Genomic DNA, 27,177 nt, shown 5'->3' with positions numbered 1-27,177 from the left:
AACTATTATACATATACCATTATTATATCATATAGTAACTATTGTATCATTTTTTTTCTATTATGGACTTACACTGAGACCTCTGATGCTAAGGCAAACAAAAAACAAAAAAACAACTAAAAAAAATTGAAATTGCTGAAATGTTAAAAAAAAATTGGTTGAAGTGCGGTGTCAATAGAAAGAAAAACCCATTGCAGCATATTTCTTTCTTCAACTTAATTCCATTTAAAATAATTCATTATGCTAAATTTATGTAGGGTATAGTACATTTTAGTAACAACACAAGTGAAATATTGAAATATGGATTCCAGAATTTTATAAATGTTCCTTTTGGTTTTGCTATCATACTTATTTGTTGGAAAAAGGGTTGGCCCACCCTATAATATTTCAGTTTATGGTAGATGCTGGAAAGATGAACAGGAAATCTAACTAATAGAGTCACCAAGTCTTGGGGACTCTATTAGTTAGATGTTCGCATTTAAATTCCCTGGTCTGCATACCTGCTGTGGCAATAATAAGCTAAAGCCGGCTATAGACGGATTGAATCTCATCTGGTTCAGCAGTAACCGGCCAAGATTTAATCCATCTATGGGCAGGCTGGTTACATGGGAGGGAAGGCACCCCATCGGAGGAACAGAATAGTGCTGCAGAGGGATTCCCCTATCAACACTGACTGTGTCGATGGGGAAATCAAGCAATTTTCTTTCTTTTCACCCATGGTGGAAGGAAAGAAAATTGCATAAAAAATATGTTTTTTACTTACTACAAAAGAACACCCACACCTCATTGCTGGTATGGTAGATGTCACTGATCAAAAAATAAATTCCCTTTACAGAAATGTGATTGTACGGCCACAACCCCACCACTGAAAGCTATTCACATCAAACAAATAAACAAACAAAATACATTTTTAACAAACCAAGATTAGAATTACCATGTTTGTCCCTACAGCGGAGGAAGGGGAAACACTGCAGATATCACTGGGACTAAAATTTCTCTGGAGGCAATGCTAGTGATTGACTCTGATAGTTAATGGAAGTCAATCAATCTTTGTCCGAAGAAGGATCAGTCTGGGGATGTCTATAGCGGTCAGGAAGCGTGGACAGACCTATGATAACTTAAATATTTAACCATAAAAGGTGGAACAGGTGAAACTAATTATATGGGGTTGATTTACTAAAGGCAAAAGGGGCGTTTACTTTGCAATGGATTTTTCCCTTAACTTAAAGTGGTAGTAGACTCTGTACTACCACTTTTACCTACAGGTAAGCCTATAATAAGGCTTACCTGTAGGTATAAAGAATATCTCCTAAACCTGTACGGTTTAGGAGATATTCCCCTCGCAATGCGCCGCTGACTGCGGAGATCCTCGGCTAAAGGCCCGGCAGCCACCGGACCTTGCCGGAAAGAAGTCTTCCGCGCATGCGCGGGAGTGACGACATCGCCACTCCAGCCACTCACAGTGCTGGAGCGGCGATACCAGGAAAAAAATGCCGAGGCAAGATGACATCTCCCTCGGCATGGACCAGGTAAGTTCCTCACACCTCGTTCCAAGGTAAGTATTTCAGAATGTGCTAGTATGCGGTGCATACTAGCTCATTATGGCTTTTGCTTTTCAGGTGTAAAAAAAAAAAAACAGCAGCCGGTTTACTGCCGCTTTAAAGAATTTGGTGACAATTCACTTTGCAAAGAATACCCAATCAAATACATTGGGGGAAAAAACAGTACTTTGCTTGCTCATGATTGAATCATGGAATTCTGTAGAGCATTATCTCAATCACTAAGCTAAGGGATACATCCATTGCAACGGTAAAATTCCTTTGCAAAGTGAGCAGCCTATTTGCCAATAGTAAATCAACCCTTATATCTTTGGACCCACTAGGACAACCAAATATGACTGCTGGTACTATTTAGTGGCAGAAATTATCATAAGCAAATGCACATAGCTAAACATTCATATCCAGTTTTCCGGATAAACGTTTTTCTATTATTTCCTTTGTTGTTCATGTTCAGCATTTTCTAACAGTGATAGTTGAAAAAATTGTAAATCGTGACAGTTGTATTATTGTTTTCACAGGGAATGGTAGTTGAAGGTCCACCAGGACCAGAAGGACCTGCCGTAAGTACCATTTTAATATCTCTGTTTCAGATGTATTGCTTATCCTTTTTTTTAGCTAATAGTATCATCACAGAGTTTATATACATAATAACTGTGGTGTGCTGTAGACTTTGGTTATCTAGGTATACGTTTTTTATTTGCCACCATTTTATATGATACCCTTTGTCTTTGCTTTGTGTCTATATTGTCTTCTAAAAAAAGTTTATTAAATAAAAAGTAAAAAAGCAACATGCATAACAATAAAGACTGTAAATATAATAAAGAAGTGTATGTCAGCAAAAATTCCCAAAACGTTGTCATCGTACTTACAGCTTTCCAAATCTCAAACAAATATATGATCACTCAGACAAATGCTGTGCTTACAGCATGTCACAAAAGTCCAGATGGAAAGCAGCGGGGAAATTAAATAATATATATTTTTTTTATTTAAAATGTATTTTGTGTCCTTTGCAGGGTTATTCAGGTCCGCCTGGAACACAAGGCCATCCTGGACCTATCGGTGACCCTGGAGAGAGGGTAGGAAATTCAGATTTAAATGACAGTTTGAAAATAATTCTGTAAATTTTTAAAATTTCCTTGGCATCATAGCACAATATTAAAATTTTGGTAAACTTATTCTCACACTTTTAGGGTCCCCCAGGACGCGCTGGTCTCCCCGGTGCCAACGGATTGCCCGGACCACCTGGTAGCTCTGTTATGCTTCCGGTAAGTCTTTTGGTCAAAATCTAGAAATTGCAAAGAGTTAAAACTTCTATAAGTTTTTTTTTTTTTTAGGACAATAATTGGGGAGGAAGGAGGGGGGACATTTGTCTTTGGGACAGGGAGGCACAATCAGCAATAAAAAAAATTGGCAGTTGTTCCAACTCTTCCCCACCCTACTAAAATGTGTTTTTGGTCTTTGTCTGTGTCTTCCCTGATTGGAAGTGACTTGAACTCTAACAAATGGGGACAAAGACTGCAATATAATTCTGAAAGATTTTTAAACAAACCATTGTTCTAACACAATATGTTAATCTAGCACATTACATCCACAATGTTTTACCACATCAAAACTTAGCTCATAATTTTGTCTTCCACCTAATCTCCACAGTTCCGATTTGGAAACAGCGCTGGTGATAAAGGCCCAGTCGTGGCCGCTCAAGAAGCTCAGGCAGCGGCTATATTACAACAGGCCAGAGTAAGTCACGAACTTCTCAAAACTACTTTGTTTTTCCAGTAACTAAATTTGCATTATGTCATCTTTGTCACAATTCTATTTTTTGACAGCTGGCTTTACGTGGGCCCCCAGGGCCAATGGGATATACTGGAAGATCTGGAGCTTTGGTAAGCATCTCTACAACAATATATATCTTCTAAAATTTCCAAAATGGGCAGCACAATTATTGTCAGTCTTGGTTTAAAACTATGGAGTCTTTGGTTCAATGACCCCTTAGTCAGCAGGTCCACTGGCTTCCAACAAACCGGCACATATGCATATAAATGACTATGGTAATGATATAGAATTACCACAAATCGATCTTCCTTAAAGTGATTTTTTGGTCACAACTGAAGCCCAGTGTGGGAGTTAGCTACTTCTTCTATAACTAATGTTTGCCTAAGTTATTTCAACATTATTATTAAGACCTAAAAATTGTATGATGTACAAATAAGTATCTTTTGTAGGTCTCTTTAAAAATAAGCCCCAGATGTGCCAGAACAAGAATTATCTGCATCAATTCCTGATTTTTATTCTTTGACAAAGGTTTGATTTGTCATTTCAGGGTCCACAAGGAAGTCCTGGACTAAAGGGGGAGTCCGGAGATATTGGTTCACAGGTAATTAATTAATTCCTAACATTCCAATTTCCCAAACACGTCTGAAAATATGCCGGTATCTATTGTGCAACACAGCTTCTGTGGGACAAATTATTAATACCTGGTGCAAAATGTCACAGGGACTGGAGGAAAGGAAAGGAAAGGAAAGTAGACACAAAAATTATCGGAGTTAAGACTAAAAAGCAAGTTAAATGAGACAGAATAGTAATACACAAAGTTGATAACAATATCCTAATAAGCCCAGGTGACATTGTGCACAGTTGCCAGATTGGTAAGTCTTTAAAAAGTCCTTGAGAAACTGCTAAAAGTCTCATCTAATTTCTTAGATAAGTATTTATAAGGAAACCAATTCCACATCATACCTGGAATTCATCTCTAGATTAGATAAATTCCATGGAGTGAAAAGTCTGAGAGGCAAGGAAGGTTTTGGGAAGGAATATATTGGGATGAATGGATGAATGGGATGAATATATTGGGATGAATGGATTATAGATAAAGAGGTCTGGCGAAGAGAACCCGAAAACAGAAAGTGAGTTAAATTAAAACTTTTTATGTATTGCCAATAATATGATTTAAAAAAAAAATATGTGTAGATCCGCTAGGATTACTAAAGTTTAATTGCATGTGTTATTTGAGCACTAGAGCGCTGTACTATTGCTTTCCCAATATGATTTTTAAACCTATTACTCTAATGCAGCATTTCTTAAGCCGTGTACAAACGATCGCTTTGTCCTATGAAAACAGTATTTTTTCCATCGGTGTTAAAAAATAGAACATGTTTTAAATTTTTCCTATAGATAAAAAACTGATAGAAAAATATGATCGTCTGTGTGGAACTCCATCAGATAAAAATCCATGCATGCTCAGAATCAAGTCGACGCATACTCAGAAGCATTGAACTTCATTTTTTTCGGCTCGTCGTAGTGTTTTACATCACCGCGTTTTGGCATGGTCGGATTTTTGACTGATGGTGTGTAGGCATCGGATTAGATTCCACCAGATATCCGATCGTGTGTACAGGGCTTTTTAACCTTTTTACCCAGAGAAACCATGGAAGTAAATTATAGGTCTCAGGGAACCTGTGCTAAAAATGACTATAGCTACAGCTTACCATACACTAGTGTGATCAATAAATTGTAGAAGTTTTAAATAAAATTATAAAGAACGTGAAATTCCTAGATTTTTTCACCCACATGCTGTATAGGACAACATTATTTTCAGTTATAATCCTAAAACAAAAATGAATGATAATAACAGAAAGGAAATACAAAAGTTTACTTTTATGGTGTTCCCTTGCATTTATGGTCTGTGTAGATGTAACCCCCTTAGTGGTCCATGGAAAACTGATTGGTGATCAGTAGAAAATTACTTCACCTGCATTGGTGGTCAGTATTAGCAGGATTCCAATTTGCCACTGCTCAAAGAACCCCTAGTAAACTCAGCAGGGACTCTTAGGCCTCGTACACACGATAGGTTAACCAGAGGTCAACGGTCTGAAGCTGACTAATGGTCCGTCGTGCCTACACACCATCAGTTAAAAAAACTATCGCGTCAGAACGCGGTGATGTAAAACACAACGACGTGCTGAAAAAAACAAAGTTCAATGCTTCCAAGCATGCGTCGACTTGGTTCTGAGCATGCGTGGATTTTTAACTGATGGACGTGCCTACTAACGATCATTTTTTTCCCATCGGTTAGGAATCCATAGGTTAATTTTAAAGCAAGTTGGCTTTTTTTTAACCTAAGGTTAAATAACCTATGGGGCCTACACACGATCAGTTTGGACTGATGAAAACGGTCCATCAGACCGTTGTCCTCTGGTTAACCTATGGTGTACACAAGGCCTAAGTTTCCATCATCCCCAGGTTGAGAAAGATTGCTCTAATGTTCGGATTCAAGTACTTTTTAGTAGGGTCTCCCAAGTTGTTACATACTTTCCTAACCATTTTCAATTACTGCATTACATATATGGATTTATAGATTCTCCACTAAGTGGCATTCCAGTGACTACCTAATTGAGTAATAACTGCCAAGATACATGGGTTTATTTTATAGTATGGTTTTCATACGAAAAAAAAAAAGGAAGAGCAAGACTACACATGCTCAGAAACAAAAGAATACATACAAAACTATTTTTGTATCTATGAATACTTCTAACGTATTCTGTCGTAGGAAATTTTTTAGATTGTGAGTAACCTTTTCACTTTCGACATGAAACTAGCACGCCACAAAAAAAACGGACGTTCGGTCGGTTTCATGGCAGCAAGACAACAGGATTTTTTTACACACCAAAAACTCTTCTCTTGAAGGGAATATTGAGGGACATAAACCTCTGGGATATAAGCCCTGCCTCTAGAGGCCTGCTGTTTCCCCAGTCAATATTTTAAGAAATAAGCAAATATAGCTTAAAGTATAACTAAAGGCAAAACTTACTTTGGAGAGTGACTAGATCACCTGTCAGTTTTTATTGCTGTCTGTGCCTCCGTTTAAGAGATTCACCCTCTCTATTTGCCCTGTTTACCATTATCATTGAAAGTGAAAGTAAAAGAAAATCCCACATTTGGGGATGTCCCCAGAAAAGTAATAGTGGGGAAATCTTCCAATGAGGACACTAGTTCTGGTGATCTGGGGTTCCCCAAAGAATTTCCTTAATTTGCTGGGATTTCCTCTCACTTCCTGTTTGGCCATGGGCCAGGGAGTGAAGGGAAATATCCGCAATGGGACATAGATGGTGAATTTTTTTTACAGGGGTTATAACCCTCCCTTACTCTATCCAAAATGAAAAGAAAAAAAAAGTTTTGCCTATAGTTCTGCTTTAAAGCTTGGCACAATGTAATTATGTATGTCTTATATCTAGAGGGCCATCCCGGATTCTGAAAAACAACTGTAGTTGCCTGCTTTACATACAGTGATAGTCGTGATCTTCTGGGTTCTGCCCAGGCAGCTTCCCCTCTGCACACTAAACACGGGGGGTCACTTGCCAAGTGCTGCTGCCATTTCTAGAACTCTTTATATTTATTTCAATGAATACAAGGTGCTGTATGATTGGATGAGGTGGAGTGGAGGGGCAGATGCAGGGGCGGACTGACCATTGAGTCACTCGGGCACTGCCCGAGGGCCCCATGCCACTAGGGGGCCCCATCCGGGTTGCCAGGCTCAGTAAAACCAGGGACAGTATGTAAAAATCTGTGTTTTTTTTAGATCTGTCCCTGATATGTCCGAAAATGACATGCTTTTAATGTGAATATCCCAAGATTTTAGCTGCCCGCCTCTGCACTACCTCCTGGCGTGGTGGCCATCTGTAAGCCAGAGGGGCCCCATAATCTTCTATTGCCCGGGGGCCCCATGAGTTGTCAGTCCGCCCCTGGGCAGATGACATCATAATCTACCCTTTCCCAAGCAGAGATTGGCTTGTATTCATTGAAAAGAAAAATACAATACAATGTTATTTAGGATGTTTTGGGAAAAATACAAAAGATGATGTTGGAATGCACTGCTCCCCAAAAAATTATTAGCATAGACAACTTGAACGTTCCCTATGGATGGCTCTTGAGAATCTTGTATATACACCCTTGAAAGTATACATTACTGGAGAAACAGTAGTAGAAAGAACAAGTAGAAGAGGAAAAGGAATCATTTATTTGAGTCTAACATTTTTCTTACTTGTGTTAGGGGCCAAGAGGACCACAGGGCTTGTCCGGACCTTCAGGAAAACCAGGAAGACGAGTAAGTATCGATCTTACTACTATTGATGCTGCAAAATAGTCTTTGCTTTGTATAGTGACACATTTAATTTAATATGGCTGTAGCAAAACACAGCAGATTTCTGTTCTCATAGACTTTAATATCATTCTCCTGTAGGGTCGCTCTGGTGCTGATGGGGCTCGTGGTCTGCCTGGTGAATTTGGCGGCAAGGTAATCCTATTAATCTTTGACTCTCATATTAATCTATTATTATTATTATTGTGCCATATTGTTCAAAATTTCCTAAACTGTATTCCCTTCACAGGGTGAGAGGGGTTTTGATGGACTACCTGGATTGCCGGGAGAGAAAGGTAACCGGGTGAGTTAATGATATCATTTAATTTTAATTATTCTTTACTATGTAAATTATTATTTTACAGACACAAGCAGAAGGGCATCTTTTGGTTCTAGAGACATTTTTGCTATGGCAGGTTCAAAAACATTATAGGGACACAGAGTTATAGATCATAGAATATAATGGGTTATGACTGTTTCACAATCAGTTTTATACTTGACAATGCAGATTGATATTTCTATTTTTAACTCGATTTATTGATAAGATCTTTGATGTTGGAAATGGGTGCAAAGGAGAAGACAGGACAGGGTTTAGGGAACAGCACCTTAAGCACTCAATCTATTTTTGAAGAAGTTCCCTTGTCTTGTGCCAGTGTCTTAATACTCTAGATATGAACTCTAGATATGAATACATATGCAGTCTCTCGGGAGACTCGTGGAGGAGAGTGCTATCGCACATACTGAACCAGGCTTATCATTGCCTTAATCTTTGGCTATCAGCTGGCATCCAGCTCTGGTTTTTCATTTCTACTACCAGGAAATGTTGCATTTACTGAGGACTATTAGAAGTTAGTGGTCGCTCTCCACCTTCTCCCTTCTCCTCAAGCCCTGCCCTCCTTCACTGAAGACTGTTATTATTTTGTTTATGCGGGCTATTTCCCTACATTTTTTACAACGTCCAGCAGCCCGGACACAGTCTATTTCTATTGACAGAAAATCTATATATCGATCCCCCTACCAACCAATACTATCTTTAAAACTACACTGCTGACTCCGTGAGGAAGCGCTGCTAAAGCGCGAAACCGGTCGAGTCCACCTACGCAGCAAGCCAAACCACCGCAGACATATCTCTGCCTGCATCTCCACAACGTGACAGGACTACTAATTACATTCATGCACTTTATTCCAAATAATTTTGGAAGTGTTCAAATTTATTGTTGATACCTTATTACAATTTATGTATATATTCCTGTCAATGTTTATGGATAGGCTTGCCTAGTTAGCCTGCTAGATAGTTTTTTGTGCTGGAAACGGCAATACTTTTTCTTCTGTACTACTATTTTTTTCTACACATTACGATATTTTATATCTAAATTAATAAATCTACTTTTTAGAAAAAGATTCTTTTCTTGTATATATATTTTGACCAACCAAATCGTGCCTAAAAAGTCCAAAAACTAGCCCCTAGTTCCCTCCTTTATCATTTATACTAGGACGTGGCACCTTCTTTTTACTCTATAATATCCACATGCACACTACATGTGAGGATATTGTTACCTCTTTTCTTTTCAAATGAATACATATGCATTTACTTATGACTTGGAATATAGAATGAAATGAGAATAGGAACACTAATGCAAAATTACAATACTTTTTAATTTTAGTAGAATGTAGTATAAATCAAATCTACCATTGCCACAAGGCACCATCCAATACAAGGGTGATGGTACAGAAAAAGTGCCAAATATTGTAAAGGCCTTACTCTCACTTTTGGTTTTATTCTAAGTGAAGGTGTAAAACACGATTCCTTCCATTACTTCTCAGTACAGGGATTTTGGTGAAAAAACAAATAGAGATTCTAATGTTCAAAAGCAAAAGCATCCCTAAATATAAAGCACACTCTAACACCTGTTGCGCCCCTTACATGTACACCTAACTTAATCCCTAAAAAGATCCCTTAACCCATAACCTCAACTCAACAGATGACATTTAAACTTTAACATAAGCACTCAACTTAAGACCCCTTTCACACTGAGCCACCCATAGCGTCGGCGGTAAAACGCTGCTATCTTTACCGCCGATGCTATGGGCGGATTTTTGGCGCATTTCGGGCGCTAGGAGGGTGCTTTTAACTCCCGCTAGCAGCTGAGAAAGGGTTAAAACTGCCCGCAATGCGCTGCTGAAGCAGCGCATTGCGGACGGTATAGCCACGCTGTCCTGTTGATTTCAATGGGCAGGAGCGGTGGAGGAGCGGTAAACACACCGCTCCTTCACAGCTCCAAAGATGCGGCTATCAGGACTTTTTTTACCCTCCTGCTAGCGCAACGCTCCAGTGTGAAAGCCCTCGGGCTTTCACACTGGAGACAATGGAGCAGCTGTTTGAGGGCGGATTGCAGGTGCTATTTTTAACGCTATAGCGCCTGTAATACGCCCTCAGTGTGAAAGGGGTCTAATGCCGCGTACACACATTTTTTTATGACAATAATAACGATCGTGTGTGGGCTCCAGAGCATTTTTTGCGACGTTAAAAATGGCCATTAAAAATTTAGAACATGCTCTAAATTTTTGCGTCGTTTTTCACATTGACGTTTTTAACGTCTAAAAAAATGGTCGTGTGTAGGCTTTAACAACGTGAAAATAGCGCGCATGCTCAAAAGCAAGTTATGAGACGGGAGCGCTCGTTCTGGTAAAACTAGCGTTCGTCATGCTGCAACAGACTGAAAAGCACGAATCGTCTCTCACCAAACTTTTACTAACACGAAATCAGCAAAAGCAGCCCCAAGGGTGGCGCCATTTGAATGGAACTTCCCCTTTATAGTGCCATCGTACGTGTTGTACGTCACCGCGCTTTGCTAGAGCATTTTTTTTAATGATCGTGTGTAGGCAAGGCGGGCTTAACAATAATCGGGTTGAAAAAAACGTAGTTTTTTCTAGACCATTAAAAATGGTCGTGTGTACGTGGCATTACACTTAGCTTCCCCTCAATGCTAAACCTAAAAGCTAACCACCTAAACACTAACCTAAAGGAAACCTGTTAAAAAAGGTTAAAGGAGGTTGCCATTGATGAACTCAACTTCTAAAAATGTGAATGTACTGGTTGTTCCACTGACTCTCTTCCTTCAATATTCAGACTCAATGACCTAGAACAAAAAAGAAAAAAAAATTCTGATTTTTTAAAGACATTCCTGTTCTGTGTCAGTAACTCCAAAAGAACCGAAGCCAGAGGATCAGCATAAAAGCCAGGGAGCCAGAACTTTCAAAATGGTGTCAGCAATAGTGGATTCATATTTCACTCATAGTTTTTCTTTAACCTTGCATTTAACACCTCACCCATGGTCTAAGCCTTAAAGTATAACTAAAGGTAAAACTTTCATTTTAGTTTTGGATAGAGTGCATAGGGATTACAACTCCTGTCAGGTTTTATTGCTGTCTGTGCCCCCACTAGATTCACCCTCTGTATTTGTCTTGTTTATCATTGTCATTGAAAGTAAAAGTAAAATAAAAATCTAAATGTTGGATTGTCCCCAGAAAAGTAATAGAGGAGAAATCTTCAAATGGGGACACTAGTTCTGGTGACCTGGGGGTCCCCAAGGTATTCCCCTAATTTGCAGGGGTTTCCTCTCACTTCCTGTTTGGCTATGGGACAGGAAGTGAAGGGAAATCTCCGCAATGGGACACAGATGATGAAAAAAATCTGACAGGGGTTATAACCCTCCCTCGCTCTATCCAATAAAAAATAAAGTTTTGACTTAAGTTTTACTTTAACATTATGTAACCCCAACAGCCGAACACTAAACATATCCTGTTTCCTGGAGCAGTTGCATTGAAAATAACCGTGTGCCAAAATTACACATTGCCTATATACTGGCAGTAAATACAAATGGCCTGAAAATGCCCATAAGGCCACAAAGTATTTGTTTTCAGATAGGTTGCTAAATGCTAAATTGTTACTGACCTAACATAAAAAACTGGTTTACCAATTTTGCTGTGTTTATTCTTTTAAAGAAGAAGTACAGCCAAAGCTCGTTTGGCTGTACTCCTCTTATGGATAACAAGAGTGCCGATCATTCTGCACTCCTGTGACCCATTGTTGGCTGACAGAGGAGGTCCATGCTCGAGCAAGATTGCGACAATAGAGTCAGGATCCGCCCACATGCCTGGACCGGCACGTGGCTCGGCCTCTCAACAAGCTGCTGAGAGCCTGAGCTGGCCACTTCCGCCCCCTTAACAGCCCAGCACTACAGTGAGTGAGGGGGGAAAAGCAAAGAGCGGTGACTGACAGTCACCAACTCTCTGCTCATGGAGCCCTGAGAACCAAGCAATCGGAGGTGTTAGATCGATCGGTTCTCAGTATTAGAGCCAGTTGGAAACAGATGCAGCATCAGACTGATGCTGCATCCACCTAGGTAAGTACAATTCTTAAAAAAAAAATACCATACATCTCTTTTCATTTAGGCCTCAAACCAGGCTCAATTCTTGATGGTGAGAGTGCTCACCCAGAATTGTAGGTGACCATGCTTTGTATTGTCCTCTGGTTGTTTGGCATGATAGCCATCAGCCAAACAACTGGATCATCACAATTATGCTGTACACTCTTCATTCTCGCTAACTTGCGTTTCCTTTGTATTCTGATTTCTCTTGGAAAATTATAGTTTTGCACCCGGTCTAATCCATTGACATTATCATGTTTCTCCACAGGGAGATTCTGGAACTCAGGGTCCTTTGGGTCCACCAGGAGAAGACGGAGAGAGGGTAAGTACCCTGTGAGTAGAGTCACTACATTGAGGAGGTCCATCATTGTCTGATTCCCTACTTCATTATCTTCTAGGGAAGCGATGGAGAGGTCGGAACTCGCGGACTCCCTGGTGAACCAGTAAGAACAATTTTTATTTCTTAAAACTTTATATTCTCACCTCTGTTTGTCACAATGATCTATGGCACAGCCATTCATAATACTGTAAGTGGAACTTTGCACCTGTAGATGTATGCTTTATGCAATCTTCACTTAATACATCATAACTGAGTATTACTTGCAGTAAACTGTAGTCACTAAATTAGTAACAATAACCTCAGAAACATAATGGTACCTGTTATTGTAGAGATCCGTCATATTCCAGGCATGCTGTATAATTCTGATACAGTAAAGAGAAAAATAGTATTCATTAGAAGGGCAACGTATGTTGAAAATAGAACTTCGCAGGCTGTTACCAAGTAATTGTAGTTTTACCATGTGCTTTTTTTTGCCTGTACTAGCTTGTGATCCTTCATTATGTAATTATTTGTCTAAACATTTGCCAAAACATAATGGGGCTGATTTACTAAAGGCAAATAGGCTGTTCACTGTGCATGGGAATTTTCTCTTAACTTAGTGAATGAGGAGAAGCTCTGCTGACTTTTATCACCCAATCAGGTGCAAGAAAAATTATTATTTTTTCCTTGCATGTCATTGGATATTCTTTGCAAAGTGAATTTTCTCCCAAGTCACTAAGAATAGAGAATATTCCCTTGCAAAGTTAACAGCCTATTTGTCTGCAGAAGATCAGAACCATAGTGATTCTCTGTGAGCTTTGCAACATACAGTAGGTTAATAGACATACCCTGTTTCAAAGGTGGTTAGAAATAGAAAAGCCAGACAGACTAACAACCATACAGTTAAGACGATTGTATGATCCCATGCACCCCATTGCTATTGATGTTTCCTAAAACAGAATAATGAAATTGAGGATTAGAGTTTAGAATATTGAAGATCAAGGGTTTGTAACTAGGGATGAGCTTTCTGTTCGGGTCGAACATGAGTTCGACTCGAACATTGGCTGTTCGCCCATTCGTCGAAATTTGAACATTATGGGGAGTTCGCACAAAATTCGACCGGCGCATCACGGCCCATATTGCACTGTGACATTACAGTGCATTGCTGTCTGATGATTGGCCAAGCATGCACTATGACCCGCATGCTTTGGCCAATCACAGCACCATCAGCAAAGAGAGCCATAATTGGCCAAAGGCAGGGTGCATTTGACCAATTATGGCTCAGGGGGTTAAGTCCACGCCCCACACTATATAAGGCCGCCTGCACGTCGGCCCTGAGTAGTGTGTTGCTGGCGTTGACTGAGAGAGAGTGTAATTTCATTTAGTTTGAGCAGGCAGGCGATTTAGTTAACTGCAGTGTATTTAGTATATATATACATCCAGGCTTATATATAACTGTATGCAGTTTAGCTAGATCTGACTGCAGGACGTTCCTGGTGTACTTTTTGTGATATACTGTCAGGCAGGCAGGTGAATCAGTGAGCTGCAGTGCATTTAATATATATATATATATATATATATATATATATATATATATAATATACACTGCATCCAGTGTAGCTAGATCTGACTGCAGCCCGTTCCTGGTGTACCTTTTCTAATATACTTCAGGCAGGTGACTCAGTGAGCTGCAATGCATTTAATATATATATATATATATATATATATATACAGGCTTGTGTATATATATATATATATATATATATATATATATATATATATATATATATATATATATATATCCACTGCATCCAGTGTAGCTAGATCTGATTGCAGGCCATTCCTGGTGTACATGTTCAAATACACTTTCAGGCAGTCAGGTGATTCAGTGATCTGCAGTGCATTAAATATATATATACAGTCACCTGCATATATATATCCACTGTATTCTAGTCAAGCCTATATCTGACTGTAGGCCATTCCTGGTGTACGTGTTCAAATACACTTTCAGGCAGCCAGGTGATTCAGTGATCTGCAGTGCATTAAATATATATACAGTCTTTTACATATATATATCCACTGCATTCTAGCCAAGCCAATACAGGCATACCCCGGTTTTAAGTACACAATTGGGTTTATTTACTAAAGCTGAAAAGCAAAAAATCAGGCTCACTTCTGCATAAAAACCAATGAGCTTCCAGGTTTTATTACCAGTCTTAATTGAACAAGCTGGGGATAGAAGCTCATTGGTTTCTATGCAGAAGTGAGCCTGATTTTGCACTTTCCAGCTTTAGTAAATAAACCCAATTGTGTACTTAAAACCGGGGTATGCCTGTATCTGACTGTAGGCCATTCCTGGTGTACATGTTCAAATACACTTTCAGGCAGGCAGGCAGGTGATTCACTGATCTGCAGTGCAATAAATATGTATACAGTCTCCTACACATATATATATATATATATATATATATATATATATATATATATATATATATATATATATATATATATCCACTGCATTCTAGCCAAGCCTATATCTGACTGTAGGCCATTCCTGGTGTACGTGTTCAAATACACTTTCAGGCAGGCAGGCAGGTGATTCACTGATCTGCAGTGCAATAAATATGTATACAGTCTCCTACACATATATATATATATATATATATATATATATATATATATATATATATATATATATATATATATATATATATATATATATATATATATATATATATATATCCACTGCATTCTAGCCAAGCCTATATCTGACTGTAGGCCATTCCTGGTGTACGTGTTCAAATACACTTTCAGGCAGGCAGGTGATTCAGTTATCTGCAGTGTATTAACTATATATACAGTCTCCTACATATATATATATATATATACTGTATATCCACTGCATTCTAGTCTAGCCAAGCCTATATCTGACTGCAGGCCATTCCTGTTGTTTTTTTTCTAGTAAACTTCAGGTGGTATTTTGCTAATCCAATTTTAAAGCATGTCTGGAAGGCCACCAAGGAGAGGCAGACGCTCAGTGCTGTGCTCAGTACAGCCAAAAGTGCTGGTCATGGACATGGTGCATCCTCAGCACGTGGCCGTGGGGCACGCTTGTCTTTTTTTTCAGCAGCTGGCCGTGTTGAGCCTCAAAATGCAGAAGAGTTGGTAGAGTGGATGACAAGGCCATCCTCAACCCCCTCATCCTCTGTCACCCAGGCTCAGAGCACTTTGCCTGGCAATGTAGTTGCCAAAGCGGCCTATTCCATTGGCTCAATGTCATCAGTCACTCCTTCACTAGCCCCACCATCATGTCCTGAGAAGTCCCCTAAACTGTTCGACCACAGTGTCGGGTACATGCTGCAGGAGGATGCGCAGCGTTTTGAAGGCTCCGATGATGGTACCCAGGTTGAGGATGAAGGCAGTAACGTGAGCACCAAGAGAGGGGGTGCCCAAGAAGGACAGGAAACTTGCAGAAATGTTCCCCCAGCTGCTGCATACTGCCAAGTTTGCTCCAGTGACGAGGAGGGAGGGGATGATGAGGTCACTGACTCTACGTGGGTGCCTGATAGAAGAGAGGAGAAGGAGGAAGATGTTAAAGAAACAGCCAGCATTCCTTAAGATAGAGCCAAAGGCAATTTTTCTGGTGTTCCTGTTAGGGAGATTCATCCTCTCTGTTTGTCCTCTTTACCATTATCACTAAGAGTGAAAGTAAAAGAAAATACACAATCTTGGGTTGTCCCAAGAATAGTAAAACCGGAAATATTCCAATGGGGACACTAGTTTCAGTCACCCTGGTGATAACCAGGGATTTACTTTCACTCCCTGTTTTGGCAGTTAGACAGGAAGTGACTGTAAATTTCACCAATGGAACACAGATGACAAAAAAATTACAGAGACAATAAACCGCCCTTAAAATGAAATGAAAAACAACAAGTTTTGCCTTTAATTTCACTTTAAACCCTATATATTAAAAGGAAGAGGAAGTCATAACAACTTGACAGGGGTTCTAACCCTCCATACAGTATCCAAAACATTTTTTTTTACCTAAGGATGTACTTTATAGTAGAGCAGTGGTCATAAGAGTATTTACATGCCAAAAGCTCCTAAACTCAAGTTTATGAGCTGTAATGCACATGAAGCCTTATAGAGTAACACCTGACTTGCCAGGTTACCAGTCTAGGTTTGGCTTTTAGTTTAGTGAAATAAGAGAAGAAATGTACAGTGCTGAAGGAAATGAAAGCTGCTAATGTTTTTAGGTTGAAACCCCAGCACTTGTTTGCATAATCCCCTATTATTATGACTGTAAAGCCGGTGCTGTGATACCTTAGGCACTGTGATTGCCTGAGAGCAGCCATTCTAAACCCTGTTTCGTGTACTCATTGGTAAAGAACCAGCACTGGGTGTTTTGGCTACAGGTTCAGTGGCATAGAGACATGCTCATCCTCCTTGTAACCATTTTCACAGAAGTTGCATGGTAAAAGCCTCTTCACTACCTCGGGGGTTTGTTACATCAGGGTGAAGGAAGATTTCAATATAATGAAGTGACTTTTACATAGAGTAGAGAACACAGAGAGGAAGTTGAATAAGCAAGTGTCCCAGTTAAGGGTACATACAGTAGCTCCTGTTGCCTATATGCTTTATTGAGCTTAAAGTATAGTTGTAGGCCCCACAAGGTGGCATTCTTTGAGAATGGACAGGTTGTTCCTTAAGGACAAAAATGTTTTGCTTTAAAGCTGAACTGTAGACAGATGTAAAAGAAAGGAACGCAGTTCCGTATTCATTGATATATCATTCAATCTAAAATGCAAGCAGTATAAGTACTTAAGTTTGACCTGGTATCAGCTTTTTGCTGTCCTCATATATCGGTGCTGGAGGGTAAGAGGAAGAAGCTGATCAGTCTATTAGTTATCAGCATTACAAGAAGCCTGCTAAGAATGAGTGCAGAGAGATGAGCTGCTTCTTCATTCACTGTCTAGTAACAAGCTGGGGTGGGTCCACGAAGACCTGAGCTTAGACTGAGGAAAAGGGTTGAATGATGTTGACTACCAGACTGAGGATATCTAGCAGCAGAAAAGTACTGTGGAGGATATCTCTGAATTAAAGCTGAATTTTTCAGCAAAAGCTTTTTTTTGTTATTTTTATGTTTTAATTTGCTACTGTATTCATTTTTATCTTTTTATGGGGCTGGAGTTCTGATTTAAGGCAGATGTGCATCACATTTCCTTAAAACATGTCCCATAACTTGTGCTCTTATTCTTGCCATTGCCTACTCAATAAAAATAGGATAGTCTTTCCTCAATAAAAAAATCCTGCTACAGTATATACCATTATATGCAGGACATTAGCAGAATTATTTAGACCTGATAGACCTATTACAATTTTTGAACATGTTATAAATAGTAAACATTTGTCCCTCCATGTTTTCATAGGGAGTCAGGGGCTTGCTTGGACCCAAAGGCCCACCCGGTATCCCAGGCCCAAATGTGAGTATTCTATATACATTTAATGCTATATGTAAAAAGTGAGCATACTGCTTAGCCATTTAATATTGTATTCCATGTCTCTACAGGGAATAAGAGGTATGGATGGGCAAGTGGGACCAAAAGGAAATCTGGTAAGTTCTATTCTATATAGATTAGCAGCTCAATACAATGTAAATACCATGTCCTTGTAGTACCTGTTCTCATCTGGAAAACTGTCTCTGTCTTAGGGCCCACAAGGTGAGCCAGGCCCTCCCGGACAACAAGGAGCCCCAGGCACGCAGGGTCTGTCTGGACCACAGGGTCCAGTGGGTCCCCCAGGAGAGCAGGTAAAAATGATAACGTTAGAGGATGGTTAAGCAATTATAAATGTAGTATACTGTAAAAGTAAGAACACTTATCACTCCAACTTAACTCATAAATATTTGTTTACAGGGCCCAAGTGGCAAACCTGGCCTTCCCGGAATTCCAGGTTCTGATGGACCTCCTGTAAGTACACATTGGGCCAGTTTAACACTAAACTATCCATGTTTCACATTAAAATGTCCATGTATAACATTGAAATGTCAATGTCTCTATTAGCCAGATGTGGATTTTTTATGACTGTGTTAGGTTCCTCACTCATCTGTTTTATTGCTTGTAAAACCAGATCAACCGAATCAAACTTCATCTTCCTCTTGTAACCTTATAAAACCTTCAGTTCCATCATGTTATCAAATTCTCGTCAAATTATTATTCCTATATGGATAATTGCACAGCTGAAAGCAAGACTTATGCATTATTTGTGTATTGCAATCTGCAAAAAACGATTCAAACAGAACATGTTAAGCAAAGAGAAACCATAATCCTGCCTAATTCATGTTTCAACGAAGAGTCATTTGGTGGCTGCCTGTTTTCTTAATTTGGAAATTTGTAGAAGAGAGCCCCTGGGATGGTACAGATTGTAATAATAGGATGGAATTGTCAAAAAATATGTAAAAATAGAAAAGTTTATTTGATATAAATCATGATAGTCACAATATACAAACTTCTTCTTTGTATATTGTGACTATCATGATTTATATCAAATAAACGTTTCTATTTTTACATACTTTTTGATAATTCCATCCTATTATTACAATCCGTACCATCCCAGGGGCTTTCTTCTCCCACAAATTTTCATATTTTGCCGGGATGTGATTGTGATTCTTTGGAATTGAATAACAACTGATTTAGCTTCACCCTTTTTTTTCCTTTAACCTGTTTTCTTAATTCCCCACTTTTAAATGCACAAGCATTCAGTGCTAAATAGATAGGGGTTCCAAAGAAACAGGCGTTGCACCAAAACTACAGCGCTTTAAAAGTGATGATAATATAGAAATATATGTAGAAATCATATTTATATTTTGAAAAAGGTAAAGCGGATTCTAGGCGTTTGTGAGGTACTGCCATTAGATGATAGATCAAGGCAAGGACAATAAGCAATAACCTGCTTTTGAATATTTCTGTATTTTCCTTCCTTAGGGTCATCCTGGCAAAGAGGGTTATTCAGGCACCAAGGGAAACCAGGTTAGTTTGGTTTAATATTTTTCTAGAAACCTATGTGAAAATCAGTTTCAATGTCAATAAAATAAAATCAACATGAAGGGATGGAATTATTAATTCAGGGACAAGAAAATTAACACAAAATAGGATCTCTTGCATATTGCAGCCAGACAGGTTTATTTTTCATTCTATAAAATGAAAAAAAAAAAAAAAACTCTGGTTGATTAATATAAGCAATAGCCTAAGTTTTATGCCCATTTTTTGGGGTTTAATGGATCAGTGGCAACATGTTTCAACTTTCTAACAAGGCAAAAGCTCTTTAATATCAAGACATAAAATATCAATAGCCATGGCCTTACCTACATATACTGTGGCTTGTATGTCTAAAATATGTGGGGTTTTGGAGTTCTGTATTGATCAGATATGCAATTTTTCAGGTATTTTGGTTAATAATTTGTTGATATTGTGAGTATTCTAATAACAGCATTATTTTATTTGGGGTTCTAGTCAATACCATGTAAACAAATGAAAGGCCAATAGGACTTGGAGACACAGCTAGGAAATACTCATCTTAGTTGCAAGCTAAGAAATTTCATCTAGTTAACTTTATCAATCTCTTATTTGAAGGCATCAGTTAATTTCTGACAGGTCACATTTACTAGAAGATATGTGCCTTCTTTAGATATTAAAGCACTTTTGAATATACCATGTATTCAAATCATGCTACCAACTTTCAAACTTGAAAATATTCAATAACTGTTGCAATCAGCTAAACTATTGAGTAGGGCATGGCAATGTTTGGAACAAAATCTTTATGCCAATGAATTCCTAATATCCTGGACCCAAACCTTTTCTTCACCCATCTGATTATAATAATAGAATATTCCATGGATTAACTCTACCCCCTCAATTGGGCCTAGTTAAATATAATTCATTAATTTAGTGGATTACTTTTAAAAGTAATCTAAAATAATGGCACAATAAAGGAAATAATTTGCCACCCACCACAGTCATGGCCTGTTGACTATGTCTTGTACTTGGTCTTCCTCTTGACAAAGCTCTAAAATGATTACGTTGCAACTCGATAATCTAATATTTTTAATTATTGCATACACAGAAATATTTCTATTAAGTAGGGAATCTGTCTCTTATACTAAGGGAAAAATGACTTACTTTTTTAAAAGGCTGGCTTGATGCTTATGGGTTGCAGTAATGCATTTAGAATGGCCCCCCACACAAAAGTACAGTAGGTTCCAACAAGCCCCCACTGCAGTGCACCACAACGTACAAGCTGAGCATTGTGGTGTGCTGTAAATATATAAAAAAGAAAGGACAGGTGTGAAAGAATAATACTTGGCTTAGGCAATTTACATTAGGCAAAATACATCATACATGTATAAAATATTTTCCAAATATAATTTTTTTTTCTAGCTGAATTATTATTAATGATATGAGGAACTATCCATTAATGATTAAATTTATAATAATAATTATCCAATCTATCCATCACCATCAAAGTTTGACATATGGTCTCACTTGCACTATAACCTGGATTATTATTTTTGTCCTTTTCGTTAGTGCCTATATTAGTCTGTCCCCTAGAAGTGGCCGCTGCTCCATTAGGGGCGCAGAGGCGCCATCCTCTAATCTACATTCAGGGCACCGGATGCAAAGGGCTTCAAGGTTTCTTTTTTGAAGCACATGATTAGAGCTGGAGGCTCTTATTTGCTTCAAAAAAAGGGTGGGCTCGGGGCACAGAGCACTGCGCCCCCAAGGCCTCCTAGTTGTGTGACCTTATCGAATGAATATTCGCTAATGTCTTTCTGCTTCTCCTCCTCGGCTGGGAGGAGAAGAAACAGCCCGGCACGTTCCACGACAAGCTGGAGCAAGCTGGAGCATGTAGCGGCCTAAGTTATGGCCACTTATTTTTTGCCCCCCCCCCCAAAGAAAGAGCACTGGCTGCCACTACCTCCTAGTATTATTATACGCATTCATACCCATTTATAAAAATAGATTAAGAAGAATATGGATGCCATGATTGCTCTTAGTTTAAAACAGGATTTAGGAAGTTAATTCATGGTATTGATTGAAATTTTTTTTTTTTTTTACCAATCAACTTTATTGCTTCTTTTCCTTTAGGGTCCACTTGGTTCACAAGGAAGTATTGGCTATCCTGGGCCTCGAGGTGTGAAGGTACTTTTAAGAAAACTGTATATTTTGCCTCGCCATTATTGTGTTTTGTCTTGTATTTCAACCTGGAAATTGGTTCATATATTTCCATTTTGTACGCCTGATTGATTCCATGTTCTGTTTTCTTTAGTTCTTATATCTCTTAATCGTTTCCTTCTGTGCAGTATTTTCCTTTTCTTCTTCCCACATGTCTCTTTTTTACATTTGCAGGGAATTGATGGAATTAGGGGCCTTAAAGGACACAAAGGAGAGAAGGTAAGAGGAAAACTTTCATAGTCAATGCCCTTTAATTGTGCCTATTGCCCAAACATAGCTCAGACAGTCATTTTTCGGCAGCCTAAAGATTTTTCTTTGGGGCTGCTGACATCACTGTAGTATTGAGGATTATGATTTTTTGACACATTCAGACCTCTAATTTCAGATTTCTTAATAGGATAAATAGTAATTCAGACCCTACAATAGATGATTCCACTGTATAGTTGTGAAAGTGTGGCAGTTACTAAAAATGAGACAAGATCACCATTATCTCATAATCTGCCCCTTACCTTTACAAAATTTAGGAAATAGTGAGAAGATGAATTACTGAAATATCCCCAGCATTTGTGGTGCTTAGAGGGACTACAATACCAAGGGTTTGGGGTTTTGTAGAGGGCGTGAAAACCATCTCACTGCTACTTTAGGATAATCAGAGGAGCAAAATACTATTTTGTGACAGGTACACTTTAATGGCTTATGTGACCTTCTGTAAAAGACAGGAATCTTCATAATTCCAACCTGATTGACTTTATTTATTTTTTCAGGGTGAAGAGGGTTTTTCTGGATTCAAAGGTGACATGGGTATAAAGGGTGATAAGGTAAGTAAAATACAAGTTTATTTAGGTAAACTGATCTACCACTACCAGTCATAATAACACTCACAAATATACGTGTTTATGATTCCAAATCTGTGCTGAATCTGATTTAAATATCGATATGAAGAAAGTACAACCTATTATTTTGGTGGTATTGTCCATGTTAAAGCTGGCCATAGATGGAGCGATTTTCTTCCTGCAACCACGGGTTGAAAGAAGATCGCTCGATTCCCCCATCCACACAGTCAGTGTTGTTGGGGGAATCTCTCCCGTGAAGCCATTGTGTTCTCCCAGCAAGGGGGGGAGCCATTCCTGCTGGAAGAACACAGAGGGGTAGATTCAGTAAGCAATTGCGTCTGCGTATCCATAGATACGCAGCGCAATTGCTTAGTTGCGCCGGCGCATCGACTTTTCTGTATTCAGAAAGCTCGATACGCCGACTGCAGCCTAAGATATGACTGGCATAAGGCTCTTATGCCGTCGTATCGTAGGCTGCATTCTTACGATGGCCGCTAGGTGGCGTTCCCGTAGTGGTCAGCGTAGAGTATGCAAATTGCATACTCACGCCGATTCACAACTGTATGCGCGCCCTGCGTTCGCATTTTATGTTGTTTGCGTTTGTCGGTTTCTGCGATTTTTAAAAATTACGTCGTTTGCGGAAGTAAATCGTGAATGGCGCTGGACGCCATTTACGTTCACGTTGAAGCAAATGACGTCCTTGCGATGTCATTTACCGCAATGCACGTCGGGAAAGTTTCCCGACGGAGCATGCGCACTACGTTCGGCGCGGGAACGCGCCTAATTTAAATGATCCACGCCCTCTACGGGATCATTTAAATTACACGCGCTTACGCCGGCCATTTTTACGGAGCGTCCGCGCAAATTACGGAGCTACTGCTTCGTGAATGAAGCGTAGCGCACGTGATTTACGGAGGCGTAGCGTAAAAACGGTACGCTGCGCCTCCGTAAGAGGGCGCAAATCTACCTGAATCTAGGCCAGTGATTATTGCTATCGCATGTAAAATCTGGCAGGCTGGTTGCACCAAAGAAATTAATTGATCAGCTTGGGTACATTTAGCCTGCCCATACATGGTTCCTGCTAAACCGGACAAGATTCAAACCCTCTATAGCCTGCTTTAGATAAGTTCCTTAGTCTAAGGTGCCCTAAAGTGATATTGCCAATGTTAAAGAAAACATCACTAATCACTAACACATTTTAATTCAGTTTGACTGTCCTCTGATAATCCTGTGAAAGTTTAAAAACTGGGCCTGAACAATTTAGTTGAGGAGGTGACCATTATCGGTGTGTGACTTGGAGTTTGTTTGTACTTCAAGATCAAGAGACGCCTGTGGGCTTAGCAATGGGTTGGCATAAGTTATAGTCAGTATTAGGGTGAAACAAGGAACAAGCTCACTGCTATCTAATAATAGTAATAGTCAGTATCAGTAAAATTATAAGGTATATAACACAGTTGTAATAACGTAGTAGAAAGATCAATCCATCATCAAGGAGTTTCTGGTAATCTCCAATGGAACCCTAGGGTGCCACGGAACCCTGGTTGAGAAATACTGGTCTGAGTGTTACTCATTCTTTTATTGCAGGTTAAGCCTTATTGATTAAATTGCTATTTTGCAGCGAGTTGAAGCACTAGTTCTTAATGTCTGTAGGAAGTTACAGTGCACCCCTCCGCATTATCCCTGCCTGTCTTGCCCTCTGCCAGGCTCTACCACCATTTACTGGTCACCAGACTGATTCTTTTTGGATTTTATCAATATTTAAGGAATAATAATCTTAGAATATAAACTCTTATGCCTCGTATACACGGCTGGTTTTCCCGATTGGAAAACTGGAAGCAAAAAAAAGAGAACGGGCTCTCTTTTTTTCCGTCGGAATTCCGACTGACTTTTTCCCGTCGGAAATCATGGCCATGTGTACAGGGCATTACTGTGCAGTTACAAAGATTTTAAAAATTGTCCAGCAACATTTTGAAAGCCCTCGGAGCATATAGTAGGCTTTAGTAGACATTTAAGAAGCTTCAGCAATACTATTGATTGCTAAAAGCCTGATAAAGCCAAATGAATGCTTATTCAAAGCAACAACCAACTCTCAGATCTGTATTCATAATTTCTAGATTGTTGCTGCAGCGAAAAGGAAAACTTAAAGATGGCAGCCTGACACGATTTAAATGTGATGTTAAAGGCTGCTGAATGTATTGTTCTTCAGACTAGTATTTACAAGCCAAGACTATAAAATACCCATATGTACTGACAGGTCTTTTTTTCTCAGAGAATAGGTGCAGGAACCCCCCCTCTGAGTCACCTCTTGTCTCTGCCCCCTACCCACCGAGCACCGTTCCTTGGTTCCACCTTCTACCCACCTCCCAGTAATGCCCCTTTTAGAGAATACAGACCCTAGTATAATTTTGTGGTGCTAAGTAATTTGTATGGAATTTAATGATAACAAGAAAGGCAGTAAAATAGATCCCCGATAGCTAGCTAAAATAGAATATAGTTAAATATATTCTTTTGAGACCACTTCTTGTGGAGTCCGTAGGGTACCTTATATACAGACATATCTGACATTAGAAAAATAACACTTTTGTTGAAAGTTTCAGATGCACACTGGTTTTGTAAAGTCTTTTTTCTTTCTATTCATGACTTGCTGTTTTTTTCTACTATTTATATCCATTCAATGTGCCGATGGTTATTTTACATAGTTACATAGGTACATAGGGCCAGATTGACAAAAGAGATACAACGGCGTATCTCCTGATACGCCGTCGTATCTCTGTGATCCGCCCGTTCTAACTATGCGACTGATTCATAGAATCAGTTACGCATAGATAGCCCTAAGATTCGACAGGTGTAATTGAATTACACTGTTGGATCTTAAGGATGCAATTCTAGGCCGGCCTAGAATATGCAAATGACTAGTTACGGCGATCCCCGAACGTCCGCACTGCCCGTCGATCTAACTTTATGCAATTTCCGTCGAGTTACGCCACGTAAAATTAGGGCTGAGCCCTAGTTGTTCTAAGCCATGCTAAGTATGGCCGTCGTTCCCGCGTCGGAATTTAAAAAACCACGTCGTTTGCGTAAGTCGTCCGTCAATGGCGCTGGACGCCATTTACGTTAACGTCTAAACAAATGACGTCCGTGCGACGTCATTTAGCGCAATGCACGTCGGGTAATTTTCCCGATGGAGCATGCGCAGTACGTTCGGCGCGGGAACGCGCCTAATTTAAATGGTGCCTGCCCCATTTGAATTAGGCGGGCTTGCGCCGAGCGCATTTACGTTACACCGCCGCAAGTTTACAGGTAAGAGCTTTGAAAATCAGGCACTTACGCTGTAAACCTGCGGCAGTATAACGTAAATCAGATACGCTACGCTGCCGTGGAGCAACGTAATTCTTTGTGAATCTGGCCCATAGTAGGTAAGGTTGAATAAAGACAATAGTCCATCCAGTTCAACCTGTGTAGGTGTACGTGTGTCAGAGTCTAAAATTATTTCCCATAACCCTGTTTTTTAAGATGCACATCCAAGAGTCCAAGAGTTAAAAATATCCATACTCCCCACTTCCACCATTAATTGTGGTAGAGATTGTCACAGCCTTATTGCCCTGACAGTGAAAAAAACCCTAAGCAGTTTAACCACTTAAGGACCCGCTCATGTACATATACGTCGGTATTTTAAAGATGGATATCTCGGTAACGACAGCAGCTGCTGCCACAACCAAGATATCCATCTTTTCTTTGAGCGGTCCTGTATACGATAACAGTGGTCTCTGCGGCGGATTCATCGCAAGATCACCGTTATCGGCGGCGGGAGAGGGGCCCCCCTCTCCCGCGCCCTCTGCCGCTTACCGGAGCCGTCGGCAGCGGCAGAGGCGATCGGGTCCTTTCCTCTCCTTGGCTGGGATACGAGTGAGGGCAAGATGGCCCCCACCCGTCCTCATAGCATAGCAGGGCTAAGTCTAAATATGAGATGTGAGGTCTTTTTGACCCCAGATCTCATATCTAAGAGGACCTGTCATGCTTTTTTCTATTACAAGGGATGTTTACATTCCTTGTAATAGGAATAAAAGTGACCCATTTTTTTTTTTTGTGTGTAAAAATTAATAAAACTAAATAAGAAAACAAAAAAACATTTTTTAAAGCGCCCCGTCCCGACGAGCTCGCGCGGAGAAGCGAATACATACGCGAGTAGCGCCCGCATATGAAAACTGTGTTCAAACCACACAAGTGAGGTATCACTGCGATCGTTAGAGCGAGAGCAATAATTCTAGCCCTAGACCTCTTCTGTAACTCAAAAGATGCAACCTATAGAATTTTTTAAACTTTGCATATGGCGATTTTTAAGGTTAAATGTTTGACGCCATTCCACGAGCGGGCGCAATGGTGAAGCATGACATGTTGGGTATCATTTTACTCGGCGTAATAGTATCTTTCACAATATAAAAAAAAATTGGGCTAACTTTACTGTTGTCTTATTTTTTAATAAAAAAAAGTGAATTCTTTCCAAAAAAAGTGCGCTTATAAGACCGCTGCGCAAATACGGTGTGACAAAAAGTATTGCAATGACCGCCATTTTATTCTCTAGGGTGTTAGAAAAAAAATATATAATGTTTGGGGGTTTTAAATAATTATATAGCAAAAAAAAAAATTGTAATCTTGTAAACACCAAATCTGAA

The 27,177-nt window shown here is 39.5% G+C and overlaps 1 protein-coding gene across 8 annotated transcripts in view; it reads left to right on the top strand.

Moving 5' to 3' along the window:
- Positions 1–27,177, top strand: part of COL11A2 (collagen type XI alpha 2 chain) — a 186,161-nt gene that overhangs the window by 99,208 nt on the left and 59,776 nt on the right. For all 8 annotated transcript variants that reach the window (XM_040324940.1, XM_040324939.1, XM_040324947.1 and 5 more), the window contains 19 exons: positions 2,078–2,119; positions 2,573–2,635; positions 2,750–2,824; positions 3,210–3,296; positions 3,386–3,442; positions 3,880–3,933; positions 7,606–7,659; positions 7,795–7,848; positions 7,943–7,996; positions 12,391–12,444; positions 12,521–12,565; positions 17,871–17,924; positions 18,011–18,055; positions 18,152–18,250; positions 18,357–18,410; positions 19,425–19,469; positions 21,585–21,638; positions 21,846–21,890; positions 22,436–22,489. In XM_040324940.1, coding sequence (XP_040180874.1) covers positions 2,078–2,119; positions 2,573–2,635; positions 2,750–2,824; positions 3,210–3,296; positions 3,386–3,442; positions 3,880–3,933; positions 7,606–7,659; positions 7,795–7,848; positions 7,943–7,996; positions 12,391–12,444; positions 12,521–12,565; positions 17,871–17,924; positions 18,011–18,055; positions 18,152–18,250; positions 18,357–18,410; positions 19,425–19,469; positions 21,585–21,638; positions 21,846–21,890; positions 22,436–22,489 — 1,089 coding nt within the window. The remainder of the gene's footprint in view (positions 1–2,077; positions 2,120–2,572; positions 2,636–2,749; positions 2,825–3,209; positions 3,297–3,385; positions 3,443–3,879; positions 3,934–7,605; positions 7,660–7,794; positions 7,849–7,942; positions 7,997–12,390; positions 12,445–12,520; positions 12,566–17,870; positions 17,925–18,010; positions 18,056–18,151; positions 18,251–18,356; positions 18,411–19,424; positions 19,470–21,584; positions 21,639–21,845; positions 21,891–22,435; positions 22,490–27,177) is intronic.

This window comes from Rana temporaria, chromosome 9, assembly GCF_905171775.1.
Source record: "Rana temporaria chromosome 9, aRanTem1.1, whole genome shotgun sequence".
Taxonomy (NCBI): Eukaryota; Metazoa; Chordata; class Amphibia; order Anura; family Ranidae; genus Rana; species Rana temporaria.
The sequence above is the reverse complement of the archived record's forward strand: the minus strand, read 5'-3'. Positions and strand labels throughout refer to the sequence as shown.